Consider the following 15,221-nt stretch of genomic DNA (forward strand, 5'->3'; position numbering starts at 1 on the left):
AATATTCCCGTCCTTGCCGGGAATCGAACCCGGTACCCCTGTAACCAAAGGCCAGCACGCTAACCATTTAGCCATGGAGCCGGACATAAGATAATGCATTGATACATATGTTAATATAAGGAAGATAAGGAGGCCGAGAGGTTATCACAAGTTCAAGGATGTCTTGTTAGCAAGTACTGTATAAGGCTACTGCTAGGAAATACAGTCTGAAACTTCCCCTCCGATGTTCCCATTATTATAAATACTTAAAGCAAGATGAAATCTATTCAAAGACGAATTTCATTCAGAAAACATGGATCATCTGAGGGTAAGTTAAATATATTTTTACAGCTCTTTACTCCTGCCTACTCTTACGTACTTGGCTAACTCCTCTGTCTCTGCTATCGAAGGTTCTGGGCTCGAATCTCTAACCTGCATGTCAGCTGTGAAGCGTGTTAGGATGCGAGAGAGTCGAGTTAGGATATTCACTACTACGTTGACACATCTCTTAAAACCATTTGCTGATAAATGGAGGCTCTATCTACGAGTATATTACCAGTTAGCTTTCTCCTTTCTTCAGGACCTACAACAGGGAAACAAAATTGTCCTTAATATTACCTCTCTGTTGAAGTGTCTCCAGCAAATTCATTTGTCTAGACCAGGGCTGTGCAACCTATTCATGAACTGGGGCGCATCTGACATTTGGCCATGGAGGCGAGGGCGCCGTTTAATAATAATAATAATAATAATAATAATAATAATAATAATAATAATAATAATAATAATAATAATAATAAACCGGGCGAGTTGGCCGTGCGGTTAAGGGCGCGCAGCTGTGAGCTTGCACCCGGGAGATAGTGGGTTTGAACCCCACTGTCGGCAGTCTGAAGATGGTTTTCCGTTGTTTCCCAATTTCACATCAGGCAAATGCTGGGGCTGCGCCTTAATTAAGGCCACGGCCGCTTCCTTCCCATTCCTAAGCCTTTCCTATCCCATCGTCGTCATAAGACCTATCTGTGTCGGTGTGACGTAAAGCAAATAGCAAATAATAATAATAATAATAATAATAATAATAATAATAATAATAATAATAATAATAGGCTAATAGAATATTTTTAAACATATCGTTCTTACGTAATTAGCGTGAAACCTAGCAACGAATGTTTGCTGCAAGTTAAGGAACAGCATGGCTCCTCACATTCACTATTAAAACCGTCGGTTCGCAGGAGTTTAATCATGATTCGAACAGGGGCGTAGCCAGTGGGCTGATTAGTGGGGGTTAGAACTCCCCCCCCCCCCCACACACATGTATTTGTTTTTACAAGTTGTTTTACGTCGCACCGACACAGGTAGGTCTTATGGCGACGAGAGGGCAGGATATGACTAGGAGTGGGAAGGTAGCGCCCGTAGCCTTGATAAGGTACAGCCCCAGCAGTTGCCTAGTGTGAAAATGGGAAACCACGGAAAACCATCTTCAGGGCTGCCGACAGTGGGGTTCGAACCCGCTATCTCCGGAATACTGGACACTGGCCTCACTTAAGCGATTGCAGCTATGGAGCTCAGTCATGGAGTTTTTAAAAATATTTTTTTATTGCTAGTGGCTTTACGTCGCACCGACACAGATAGGTCTTATAGCGACGGTAAAAAATAAACAGAAACCGACAATGGACTAAACAAACATTCGGAAACATAATATTGTAGTATAGCCAACCGATCTGTTGAATCTATTTTCTAAGAAGCCTCGAAAATTGGATTTAGATTGTAAACTAAACATACAATTCGCTGTAAAACTGTTGACCTTGATCATGCTGTTCTTGTTCTGTATTTTAATATAAGATTTTGTAGTGTACTGCAAACTGAATATTGACATAACTCACTTGTATCAGTGTCCTTATAATGACAAAACATGCATGCGCACACCACACACGCACCTCCATTATGTTCTATCAGAATTTTGTAATTAAAACTCTCACACTCCCCCCCCCCTCCCCAATTGGCTGACCCCGGCTACGCTACTGGAGTAGAATCAGTCAATATAAATAAAAATTGAGGTCGTGAAAATTCAATTTCTTTCTTTCTTTCTTTCTTTCTTTCTTTCTTTCTTTCTTTCTTTCTTTCTTAATCTATTTACCCTCCAGGGTCGGTTTTTCCCTCGGACTCAGCGAGGGAATCCACCTCTACCGCTTCAAGGGCAGTGTCCTGGAGCTTTAGACTCTGGGTCGGGGGATACAACTGGGGAGTATAACCAGTACCTCGTTCAGGCGGCCTCACCTGCTATGCTGAACAGAGGCCTTGCGGGGGGATGGGACGATTGGAAGGGATAGACAAGGAAGAGGGAAGGAAGCGGCCGTGGCCTTAAGTTAGGTACCATCCAGGCATTTGCCTGGAGGAGAAGTGGGAAACCACGGAAAACCACTTCCAGGATGGCTGAGGTGGGAATTGAATCAACCTCTACTCAGTTGACCTGCCGAGGCTGAGTGGACCCCGTTCCAGCCCTCGTACCACTTTTCAAATTTCGTGGCAGAGCCGGGAATCGAATCCGGGCCTCCGGGGGTGGCAGCTAATCACACTAACCACTACACCACAGAGGCGGACAATTCCATTTTTCACCGAATATAAATAAAGTTTAAACCTTAGTTAAAGAGAAGAGCACATAAAATTAACATATAGATAAATAGCATACTGCTTCTTGTCACGATACAATCCAAATTCAACTGAGAAACCCGTGAAACTGTTCCACTACTGTAAACTGCAGATGCTTTGTGAGAATATTGAGAAGGAAAGATTTATGAAATTTACAATGTGATCGTTTACTGAAACACGTTCTAACTGGGAAATATCAAGTGCCAACATCATTATCTTATCCCTCAGCCTTGCATTCCGGATGAAGCGGCGAATGAAGTGAGAAAAAGTGTAGTAAATTAAAAAACGTGCGAGGGAAACATAGGGTATGATTTCAACAGCTCTTCAGCCGAGGTTATGAAAAGTACTGTACGTGTCTATTCAATCAATCAATCAATCAATCAATCAATCAATCAATCAATCAATCAATCAATCAATCAATCAATACTGATCTGCATTTAGGGCAGTCGCCCAGGTGGCAGATTCCCTATCTGTTGCTTTCCTAGCCTTTTCCGAAATGATTTCAAAGAAATTGGAAATTTATTGAACATCTCCCTTGGTAAGTTATTCCAATCCCTAACTCCCCTTCCTATAAATGAATATTTGCCCCAGTTTGTCCTCTTGAATTCCAACTTTATCTTCATATTGTGATCTTTCCTACTTTTATAAACGCCATTCAAACTTATTCGTCTACTAATGTCATTCCACGCCATTTCTCCGCTGACAGCTCGGAACATACCACTTAGTCGAGCAGCTCTTCTTCTTTCTCTCAATTCTTCCCAACCCAAACATTGCAATATTTTTGTAACGCTACTCTTTTGTCGGAAATCCCCCAGAACAAATCGAGGTGCCTTTCTTTGGATTTTTTCCAGTTCTTGAATCAGGTAATCCTGGTGAGGGTCCCATACACTGGAACCATACTCTAGTTGGGGTCTTACCAGAGACTTATATGCACTCTCCTTTACATCCTTACTACAACCCCTAAACACCCTCATAACCATGTGCAGAGATCTGTACCCTTTATTTACAATCCCATTTATGTGATTACCCCAATGAAGATCTTTCCGTATATTAACACCCAGATACTTACAATGATCCCCAAAAGGAACCTTCACCCCATCAACGCAGTAATTAAAACTGAGAGGACTTTTCCTATTTGTGAAACTCACAACCTGAATTTTAACCCCGTTTATCAACATACCATTGCCTGCTGTCCATCTTACAGTTGCAGTTGCTCACAATCTTGTAACTTATTTATCACTCTATAGAGAATAACATCATCCGCAAAAAGCCTTACCTCCGATTCCACTCCTTTACTCATATCATTTATATATATAATAAAACATAAAGGTCCGATAACACTGCCCTGAGGAACTCCCCTCTTAATTTTTACAGGGTTAGATAAAGCTTCACCTACTCTAATTCTCTGAGATCTGTTTTCTAGAAATATAGCAACCCATTCAGTCACTCTTTTGTCTAGTCCAATTGCACTCATTTTTGCCAGTAGTCTCCCATGATCCACCCTATCAAATGCTTTAGACAGGTCAATCGCGATACAGTCCATTTGACCTCCAGAATCCATGATATCTGCTATATCTTGCTGGAATCCTACAAGTTGAGCTTCAGTGGAATAACCTTTCCTAAAACCGAATTGCCTACTATCGAACCAGTTATTAATTTAACAAACATGTCTAATATAATCAGAAAGAATGCCTTCCCAAAGCTTACATACAATGCATGTCAAACTGGCCTGTAATTTTCAGCTTTGTGTCTATCACCCTTTCCTTTATACACAGGGGCTACTATAGCAACTCTCCATTCATCTGGTATAGCTCCTCTGACCAAACAATAATCAAATAAGTACTTCAGATATGGTACTATATCCCAACCCATTGTCTTTAGTATATCCCCAGAAATCTGATCAGTTCCAGCCGCTTTTCTAGTTTTCAACTTTTGTATCTTATTGTAAATGTCATTGTTATCATATGTAAATGTTATTACTTTGGCCTTAGTCTCTTCCTCTATCTCAACATTATCCTTGTAACCAACAATCTTTACATACTGCTGACTGAATACTTCTGCCTTTTGAAGATCCTCACATACACACTCCCCTTGTTCATTAATTATTCCTGGAATGTCCTTCTTGGAACCTGTTTCTGCCTTAAAATACCTATACATACCCTTCCATTTTTCACTAAAATTCGTATGACTGCCAATTATGCTTGCCATCATGTTATCCTTAGCTGCCTTCTTTGCTAGATTCAATTTTCTAGTAAGTTCCTTCAATTTCTCCTTACTTCCACAGCCATTTCTAACTCTATTTCCTTCCGCATTTCTTGTTCACATTGTGTTAGCCAATAAAATTTAAGAGGGTGTGTCCTGATTAATCTTGAATGATCTCGAACCTTCCCTGAGGGTTTACAAAACTCCGGCTTTTCAAGTTTCTTGGCCAATTGATAATCGTCAATCAAATCAATCAATCAATCAATCAATCAATCAATCAATCAATCAATCAATCAATCAATACCGGAGTAGAAATGAAAATCGAGACTCAGTGCAAGTGTCACTCCGTACAAGTGTTCCAACCTCGTCACAATACACTGAGTTCTTCAAAAAGCAAACAGCACTTGAAATAATATTGTGAAATATCTGAGGGTGTGGTCTGACGAAGAGTTCTGGTAAAACTAAGAAGAGAAAGAAGTGAATCATAAATGTGAGGGAAAAAATTAACCATTACTTATATGTTCAAAAATATTCCCAAACTTTCAGCTACGATCAATGTTGCTACAATTAAACCTGCGTTTGGAAGACACTAAAAATATTTATCAGGGGCACCGCATTGGACAGGCCATGACTAGGCTGAGAAGTAAGGTTTATCCATATAGGCCGGCCGTACCTTATGTGCTGAAGTGTTGCAGAACGTTGCCTATTGGGAAAATAAATTAATTAAAAAATGTTATCTACAATCAAATACAGTGCATTGAAAAAGACGTCAGCCAAAGAATAGGAAATTATTCAACTCCCCTCACAACCAGGTAACTACTGGTGCGCTCCACGCCGGGTGCTGTGCGATCACAGCTCAGCGAGCTTTTAGCCAGAAACCAGGAACTCTGCGTTTTGCGCATGCGTGCCGAACTTTTCCGATACAAAGAGAATATGTTCCGATAGGCTGTGGAAACAACAGCCAAGACATCACTTCACAGCGATTGTTCGTTCGACCACAGAGAGGCAGCATTAGCACTAGTCACATTTGCATTACGACCGATATGAGAACGTGGCAGATAGCACCCTCTTGACTCAGCGGTAGTATTTAAGAGGGGATCGCTCAAAGCAAACGGGAAAACAAAATACTATAGAGCTGTTCGCGCCAGGTATTTTAATACTAAAGAAGATAGAATACTACCAACTTGTCTATTCCATAGCCACATTTGTAAATCGATGAACTGTAAAAATTGTACTTCTTAAGTTGTCAAAATAAGGACATGATATTGTGATTTTCTTTAATTAATATGTCTAGTTTATAAATGACACTATAAAAGCATAACATATAATTTTGCATTACGACGTTGGTGGTTTTATTTCAATGATGTTGGTAACATTGGGAAGTTCTGGTTTTACGCGCTCACACCAAGTGTTTGAGATCGTGAATATTTTGCCATTGCAGGTGTTATTGTGTGCTTAATTATATAGTTTTGTAGGTTTTATGAGGAATGTGTATATGTGTTGGGGTTGTTTGAGTGTTTGTTCAGTGTGGAAAACTGAGTGGAGAGCCTCTTGAAAACTACATACCGGTATGTTTCCAAATATTTTTATTTTTTGGAGTGGGGATAGGTTACAGCACACAACTGATTTTCTGCACCAGCCGCCACTGTCTTCGCAGTTCTCCATCTAATGGTTTACCTCAGTAGTTCAGCGTTTATACAGTACATGTTATTACTTTAGGTAAGTAAAAAGGAATGGACGACAGTGTAAGGAAATTATATTTTTTTAATGCTGTAAAACAGGGGGTGGCGGTGAAACGACCTTGTTTGCACTGTGGCTTAGCTACTATCCTTACACTCAGACGACCGTGGTTTGAATCCCTGAGGATCCTAGAGTGTTAATTTCAATTGAAAAATACGTAACCTTAGCAAGGACATCTTTGGCTGTACCTCGTGCGGAATATAATATCCTAGTGTTAAATTCGGTGGCTGCAGTGGCACAGTGACACCCGTATTCGTATTCCGGCATCCTCAGGAATTTATCTAGGACCAGCAAGTGTATAATTTACCTTCTGTACACCATCCGGTCGTAAGTGGTGTTAAATACCTGAGAACATCTGCCTGTACCTGAAGATGAAATTGCCAATCAATACTTTCGCGGTCGTGGATCGAAAAATCACAGCAAGAGAACCAAGACTACGAGTTATTAGGTCGTGAGCGTGTGGAGCGTTTCGCCCAAGATGTGACATTTTGCCTCATGAGTTGGACTGGCACGCCTTTCCAAGACGCTGCTTGGCAGTGGCAGACAGCCCTCCTTTTTTACTTTCATCCCGTACCCTGAAGGGGTACAGCGGGCCCCTTAGAGGGTGACGACCTCTCCCAGGGATTGGCCTATAGAACGGGAGTGTCCTGGCATTTGCCTGGAAGTGTGAATAGGAAACCTCGGAACCCATTCGCCTGCCGGATGCAGAGTTGCACCATAGCGATTTGCTCGGTATGGTGGGCCTCCTGGACGGTAACGCCATCTCTCAGTTCAGAGAGACTTAGTTGTGTAGAATCAAACTCGGCGCTTTCGAGTAAGAGGCATTAACAGACGTAGTGTGCCCTGTTTGTTGTATGAGCTTTTAGCCAGAATCAAATATACTGTTTTACCGCCAGATAGCCTACCTGACGACAACGCGAAGATGTAATTACTCGTACTAGAAACTAAGTCTCACAAGTAACAGAAACAAACACAAGAATCTGTTTTACGACCGGATGCCCTTCCTAACGCCTAAGGTCTATCAAGTAACAGGACATTAAGTCACCGGGATTTGAATCGCAGTATCCATCATTTTATTTCAAACTAAATGTGTGTGTCTTACTTGACTATAGGCGAACAAGGTGATGTGTATTTTTGCTGTGTTGACATGTGACTTCCATTCACGGGATACCAGTTGCTATGGAATGGGAGTGGGCATCTCGGATACATGAATAGCCCTCCTTGTGCTCAGGCGGCTAGGACTATACAGTCCACCGGCGGTCCATAACCCATTACAGGAGAGATCCTCACTTGGACTATGTGTAAGTAGGGTAGCATCCTGCTTCATGAATTTACCGAGCTCAGAACATTTTAAGCAAGCCTAGGAAAATGAACACAATGAAAAATTATTCTGATGGACTGCATATAAATATGTGACTGGGAGGCGTGACCACTCTTAAGGAAAATAATGGATAGGAAGAGCGTTGTGAGATACAGGTTTTAGAAGTAAGCCATCGATATATTTAAAATGTTTACTAAAAACACCTTTGTCCTGTCCGTCCGGCCGTTATACTGGACCGATTTACTTCATTCTTTTATATTCTCTCCGGAATTACCTGCCGACGAAACATTAGGCATTGATAGGTCTCTAAGCTCAGTCAACTTTGAGTAATAGTAAAATCAAATCGCTAAATAACCACTCCAATAATTGCAGGCGAAGGCTTCCCCTAACCCGCAATACATTCTGTACTTAGTAGGTTGCTAAGCGACTAACACTTTCATGAATGTTCTGATATGTGATTTCGTCCTTAGGAATGTCACTGCATGCGGTCATTTTTTATTACTACCTATCAAACCAGAGAGAATACTATTCTCTTCTAGATGCTCTTTGATTATCTGACCTTCCCGAGCTTCTAAATATACTCAACAGATGGCAGAACGTTCCATAATAACTTACATGCTGTTACGAGAAAACAGTCGACGTACGGACGGACGGGAAGTTATGAAGACAACTAACCTTCTGTATGACCATTAATAAAGTGCAGGGACAAACTCTTTAAAAAAAGTGGATGTCTACTTACCCGAACCCATATTCAATCACGGTCAATTGAATGTTGCATTATCTCGGGTAAGGTCGTTTGAAAATGTTAAGATGCAGATACGCCCGAATGGCTGACGCACAGTGAATATTGTATGGAAAGATGTGTAATAAACTACAGATTACCTGTATTAAATCTTCACAAACCTATTGAAAAGGGCAGTCAAAACAATCACAACGACATGCATATCAAGACGAGTTATCTGATCTATTTATATCGAATGCTGCCGGGTAGCACGGGTCCATTAGTGAATAATAAAATTTGGCCCATATATTGACACATACTACACATTGATATTGTTAAATACAAGTTAGAGCTTCTTACCTTTTTTGAATAATAATTTAAAAACTACTCGAGGTGTCAAAAATATTTTTGAAAAATATTCCTGAATAATTTGAGCTTATAACAAACAATGGACTTCTTGAAGGACTTACCCCCTTAAATAGTGTAATGATCATATGGTAAAAAGTTTGTAATACAGTATTTTCATTTTCTTATTTCCAGAGTCTCGTACTTTTGGTGCTAATTGCTGGTGGCGGCGCTTTGTGCAACAAGTGTCCTGCTTCACAGACTACAAATCTGCAACTGACAGTCAGCAGTCGCCGTAACATCTCTGGTCATTGGCTCATTTCGGTATATTGTGGTCTACTTGTATCCCTATGTACCTCTCGTAGGTTATCGCATGCATGATCATCTCAAAATTGACTGTTTTTGAAACTCTTTCTGTACTGTCAGTGATTCATCCTTGGTCTTATGGATGCTGAAATCCTCGCTAAATTCCTGTAAACAGGCTTTTACGTACGAAACTCTAGTCAGTTCATTCTCGTCAATTCGTTGCGCCCCGAAGCTGGAAGACTACTTCAAAGAAAAGTACAGTAGGCCTAAATCTATCGCAGTTTGGGATGTTCACGTCCACGTTCTTAGATCCACTGCAGAATGCGAATGGATAATAAAAAAAGTAATTAAGGAGAAAGGAAAATAAACCTGTGTAATAGTTTTAATTCTGGGCGAGTTGGCCGTGCGGTTAGGGGCTGGCGGCTGTGGTCTTGCATCCGGTAGGTAGTTGGTTCGAATTCCACTGTCGACAGCACTGAAGATGGTTTTCCGTGGTTTCCCATTTTCACACCACGCAAATGCTGTTGCTGTACCTTAATTAAGGCCACGGCCACTTCCTTCCCACATCTAGGCCTTTCCTATCCCACCGTCGCTAAAAGACCTATCTGTGTCGGTACGACTTAGTCGCTAGCTAGAAATCCTATTGAGGTAATGCATAACAGAGAGACGTGGAGCTGGAAGACTCTGGATTTCATGGTTAGAGAGTTCATCTGCCGAAGTATTTGGTACTGGAGTAATAATACTTACAGATGACGCATGTTAATTCAGTTACAGATCAATTTCGATTACCTTGTTTTACCTTTTTTTTAAAGAGAATATTGACTTCCTACGCTCATTTGTTAGTATGCTAACTTGCTGTCACATGTCATAATTTATCCGTACTGACAGCTAACTCTAATTTGTCTAATTCTGATTTTGTCCTGTTCAGTACAATATTATTTATTATCTATATATATATATATATATATATATATATATAAAATAAGAGTTTTGTCTGTACATTGCTCAAAATTTTAAAAGGATGATATTTCTGTATCGATCGTGTCCATAGTAGCAAGGAAATGCACTTTTTAATATTCCGTAATTTCTGTCTGTCTGTACTGTATGTATGTACACGCATCACGGGAAAACAGCTGAAGAGAATATAATGAAAATCGGCATGTAAAGTAGGGAAATAATTCGCTACAATCTAGGCCATAAATAATCTTATTCACGCTGAGAGAAATAGTAGTTTAGGGGAAGGCCTAAAATTTAATTCTCAAATATTTATGTTATTAGTGGTCCAATCTTAATGAAAATCGGTATGAAAAGTCGGGAAATAAGTCGCTACAAACTATATTATAAATAATCTTATTCACACTGAAAGAAATGGTAGTTTAGGGGAAGGCCTAAATTTAAATTCTCAAATTTTTATGCTATTAGTGGTCCTATCTTAATGAAAATCGGTACGATATGCAAAGTCGGGAAATAAGTCACTACAATCTAGGCCATACATAATTGTATTCACGCTGAGTGGAATGGTAGTTTAGGGAAAGGCCTTAAATTTAATTCTCAAATTTGTGTGTTATTAGTGGTCCTATCGACAAATACTACATTATTAAAGTTATATAGTATTAACTTTCCTATCATTTATGTCTTGTACATTTTTACCGTACCGGCTATGATAACAGAGATATTCATGAATTTGGATTTTTGTTGCTAAGTCCGTATCAGCTCCAAGTCACGAGAAAATGTTTAAGAGAATTTAATGAAAATCGTTATGTAAAGTCGGGGAATAAAGAACTACCACCTAAGCTATAAATAATTTCGTAAGACGCCCTAATATCACAGAGTCGAAAGAAAACTAAAAGTGAAAGCCTACAATACAGAAAGCTCATAACATTGAACAACAATAACGTTACATTGACCGTTGTTTGTTGTGATGTGCTTCGTGTCTTCTGTTGGCAGTCATGTCCGATAGATGGCATTACTGCTGCATACCGAGTATTTTTTATAATTTGCTTTACGTCGCACCGACACAGATAGGTATTATGGCGCCGATGGGATAGGAAAGGGCTAAGAGTGGAAAGGAAGCGGCCCTGGCGTTAATTACGGTACAGCCCAAGCATTTGCCTGGTGTGAAAATGGGAGACCACGGAAAACTACCTTCAGGGCTGTCGACAGTGGTTGTCGAACCCACTACCTCCAGAATGCAAACTCACAGTTGCGCGTCCCTAAGCACACGGCCAACTCGCCTGGTAGTACCGAGTATAACAGCCTGCCTGAATATTGGCGGGAAGTAGCTGGGGAGTTAGATAACGTTCTCTTTAAGCATGCCATTCCTCTGGTTCATACATTTTCTGATACTACTGGTACGTAACAAACTGGTTCATCATAGCATTCGAGTTATTCAATCCCTACCCTGAGGCACTGATTGGAATGATCAGTGTGTATATTTAACGGAACAATGGCAGAGGAGTGTTCACGGCTGTCTGCAGCCTCGTCATATCAGCACTGGAACTTTGGACTTTTAGATCGGTATCATAGTGCTGTTCGTTAAAAGTGAGAAAATGTGCGGTTTTTCATTTGAGCGAGTATTTTATATGATAACATTGCTTTAATCCCTACATTCCTAGTGACGTTTTAGTAATGGCCTAAGTTAACTAACTGTACTTAGGAAACCCACAAAGACAGTCTTTCTTGGAATCCTGCAGCGAAGCAGGGGTACATCAGCTGTACTCCGCACAGCTCTACTTCTAAATTGACGTTTTGGCAGGTTTTGGCTCTGTCTGGTGGTTATGCGCTGAAGCATAGGAATCCAACCAATCCCAATCTGCCATTCATATCGATTTATATCGGCATACGATGATCTCGAAACCCAGTTGCCAACTCTAATATTTAAATTCGCTACGTAGTTATTAACCTATCTCGCTCAGCGTGTATAGTATTTGGTACGCTTCGCGATCTTTCACATTTTCCTTCAGTAATTAGTGTGTTTTTCATATTGTTGGAGGGTTCTAGTGACTGAGATCAGTGGAGTGTTCCTTTGTAGGCCATAACCTCCTTCCTGTCCCAGCCATTAGCGGTGAGTGGTGTTTAATTTCCTCATTCTCCCTTATTCTTAATAATATATTCTCTTACTAGCTGATGTACCCGTGCTTCGCTACGGGATTCTAAGGAAGGCTGTCTTTGTGGTTTTCCTAACTACAGTTAGTCAACTTAGGCCATTACAAAAACGTCAGTAGGAATGTAACAATTAAAAGCAATGTTATCATATAAAATACTCGCTCAAATGAAAAACCTCGCATTTTCTCACTTTTAACGAACAGTACTACGATGCCGATCTAACAGTCCAGTGTTCCAGTGCTGATGTGACGAGGCTGCAGACAGCCGTGAACACTCCTCTGCCATTGTTCCGTTAAATATACACACTGATCATTCCAATCAATGCCTCACGGTAGGGATTGAATAGCTCGAATGCTATGATGAACCAGTTTGTTACGTACCAGTAGTATCAGAAAATGTATGAACTAGAGGAATGGCATGCTAAAGAAGAACGTTATCCAACTCCCCAGCTACTTCCCGCCAATATTCAGGCAGGCTATTATACTCGGTACGACCGGGCGAGTTGGCCGAGCGTTTAGGGGCGCGCAACTGTGAGTTTGCATTCGGGAGGTAGTGGGTTCGACAACCACTGTCGACAGCCCTGAAGATGGTTTTCCGTGGTCTCCCATTTTCACACCAGGCAAATGTTGGGGCAGTACCGTAATTAATGCCAGAGCCGCTTCCTTTCCACTCCTAGCCCTCTCTTATCCCATCGGCGCCATAATACCTAACTGTGTCGGTGCGACGTAAAGCAAATTATAAAAAAATACTCGGTATACAGCAGTAATCCCATCTATCGGACATGACTGGCAACAGAAGATACAAAGCCACCGCCGTCTCAATCCTATATACTGCCTGCTCTATGCTATGCGGTTAACATGCTTCTCAGCGTGAGCTCTTAGTGTCACGAACCTCCGCTAGGGGCGCCAGCTAACGCACCCAACTTATCTCCGTACCCACGTTATTCTGTTCCAGTGCGTTTGCATCGAGCATTTATTTGTGTGTCTCTGGTTGTAAAATTATTAATTGTTGTGTTCCTCACTGTATATCAAAACAGGAAATCCAAATTTTTCAGGACCGGGCGAGTTGGCCGTGCGCGTAGAGGCGCGCGGCTGTGAGCTTGCATCCGGGAGATAGTAGGTTCGAATCCCACTATCGGCAGCCCTGAAGATGGTTTTCCGTGGTTTCCCATTTTCACACCAGGCAAATGCTGGGGCTGTACCTTAATTAAGGCCACGGCCGCTTCCTTCCAACTCCTAGCCCTATCCTATCCCATCGTCGCCATAAGACCTATCTGTGTCGGTGCGACGTAAAGCCCCTAGCAAAAAAAAAATATTCAGGTGTGAGGATTCCTGTTATCCCCGCAAGTAAAGACTTCGAGAAAATTGTAGCCTGAATTTTAAAGATGGAGATAAAAGATAAAACTAAAAGAAAAAATTATTGAAGCCAGAGAGAGTGCATAGTCGGTCTTCGAATTATCCCCATTACCTTCAAACCAGAAAAATAGCTCCACAAAAGACCAGACAGCGACAAGGTATTTCTTCGGAAGAAATCTGTGATGAAACAAGCTCTTCAGCTGCAGGAAATACACTGGATGACGAGTACGAAATTAATTTGAACAACGATTCCAACGAGTAAGAATGACAGCAGTGATCAGAAAATCAGACATTAGAGGCTCCGATCAAGAATTCTGAGACTGCGATAACAGCTGATGACTAATCATAATAAAGTTAAAAGACTACAGAGACAATTCGAAGACAACCCAGAAATTGATCGTCTGAATAAAATAAAGGAAGCAGCCCAACAAAGGAAAAACGACCATTTTTAAAAATCAAATCCATAATTTTCGCAAGACAAAATCCGGGCAGTCAGAACAAATCACGTGGTACTATGTGGCGTGGGGAATAGTATCCCAAACGGTTACGATATGGCAGGACTGCTGGTCTAGTGTCAGCTCGGTCACAAAGTACTCTGGACAGGTAGCCTAAATGAAAAATGTCGATGGTGTTTGTCGGGATTTCCCAATTAGTGAAGGAGACACTTAGAGCTGAATGTAAAACTCTCAGACCAACAGATAGGAGTGTAACAGTGATCGCAGATTAAATGGCTAATTAGGTACGGCTACTCTACGACCAAACCAGTGACAAGTTCCTTTGCGTAGTCAATGTAGAAGGTGTATTTGGCACAGATATTGTAAAATCTCCTGCTCTCGCGAATAAACTGTTGTGTTTTCTTGTAATCCGACTTTCAAATAAGTTCTCTAGCGCTGCTGCCTACTTCCATTAAAGGCGTAGAGTCTACGATCTATCCCTTTTGTTTCAGAAATGATTACTGTAATGCCTTTCGGCAAAACAATCCAGACGGTGTGCATTTCTATTCGCAAGCAGATAAAATACTTACAATGGTTGAATGATGATTTCATCGAGTACGTTAAAATAATTCGGTTGGAATCAAAACGTGAAAAACTGAAGTATCTGACTAATGAGACGGCAGATGCTGTCTCGCGAACGGTGAAATCTATAGTGGAATGTGTGTCTTACCTATTAAAAAAATCAGTTATTTAATGTTCTCACTAGATGATTTTCTGGAGACGCAATAGAAGCTCTATTTAGTTCAGTGAGATTGGGTGGTGGATTTAATGACATGACGAACGCACGCACTGCATTATGTACTATAAAACGTATCCTGAAAACTGGTCATGAACAAAGGGTCAACGAAATAGTGATAGACATTTTTTTGCGGCCACTGCTGGTAAATAACAGAAATAAAAGGACTGAGAAGGTGCTCCGTTACTCGTGTCGAGAAAATTCTGAAATTTGTATGTACCATGCAGCATAGGATGATCCTAATATATCTACTGTAACTGGTAAGATTTTATAT

At 40.9% G+C, this 15,221-nt stretch overlaps 1 protein-coding gene across 1 annotated transcript in view; it reads left to right on the forward strand.

Moving 5' to 3' along the window:
- Window positions 1-244: 244 nt before the first annotated feature.
- Window positions 245-15,221, forward strand: part of LOC137500963 (hemolymph lipopolysaccharide-binding protein-like) — a 100,060-nt gene continuing 85,083 nt past the window's right edge. The window contains exons 1-2 of the mRNA XM_068227727.1: window positions 245-307; window positions 9,147-9,275. Coding sequence (XP_068083828.1) covers window positions 293-307; window positions 9,147-9,275 — 144 coding nt within the window. The 5' untranslated portion in view covers window positions 245-292. The remainder of the gene's footprint in view (window positions 308-9,146; window positions 9,276-15,221) is intronic.

The sequence above is a fragment of the Anabrus simplex genome, chromosome 5, assembly GCF_040414725.1.
Source record: "Anabrus simplex isolate iqAnaSimp1 chromosome 5, ASM4041472v1, whole genome shotgun sequence".
Taxonomy (NCBI): Eukaryota; Metazoa; Arthropoda; class Insecta; order Orthoptera; family Tettigoniidae; genus Anabrus; species Anabrus simplex.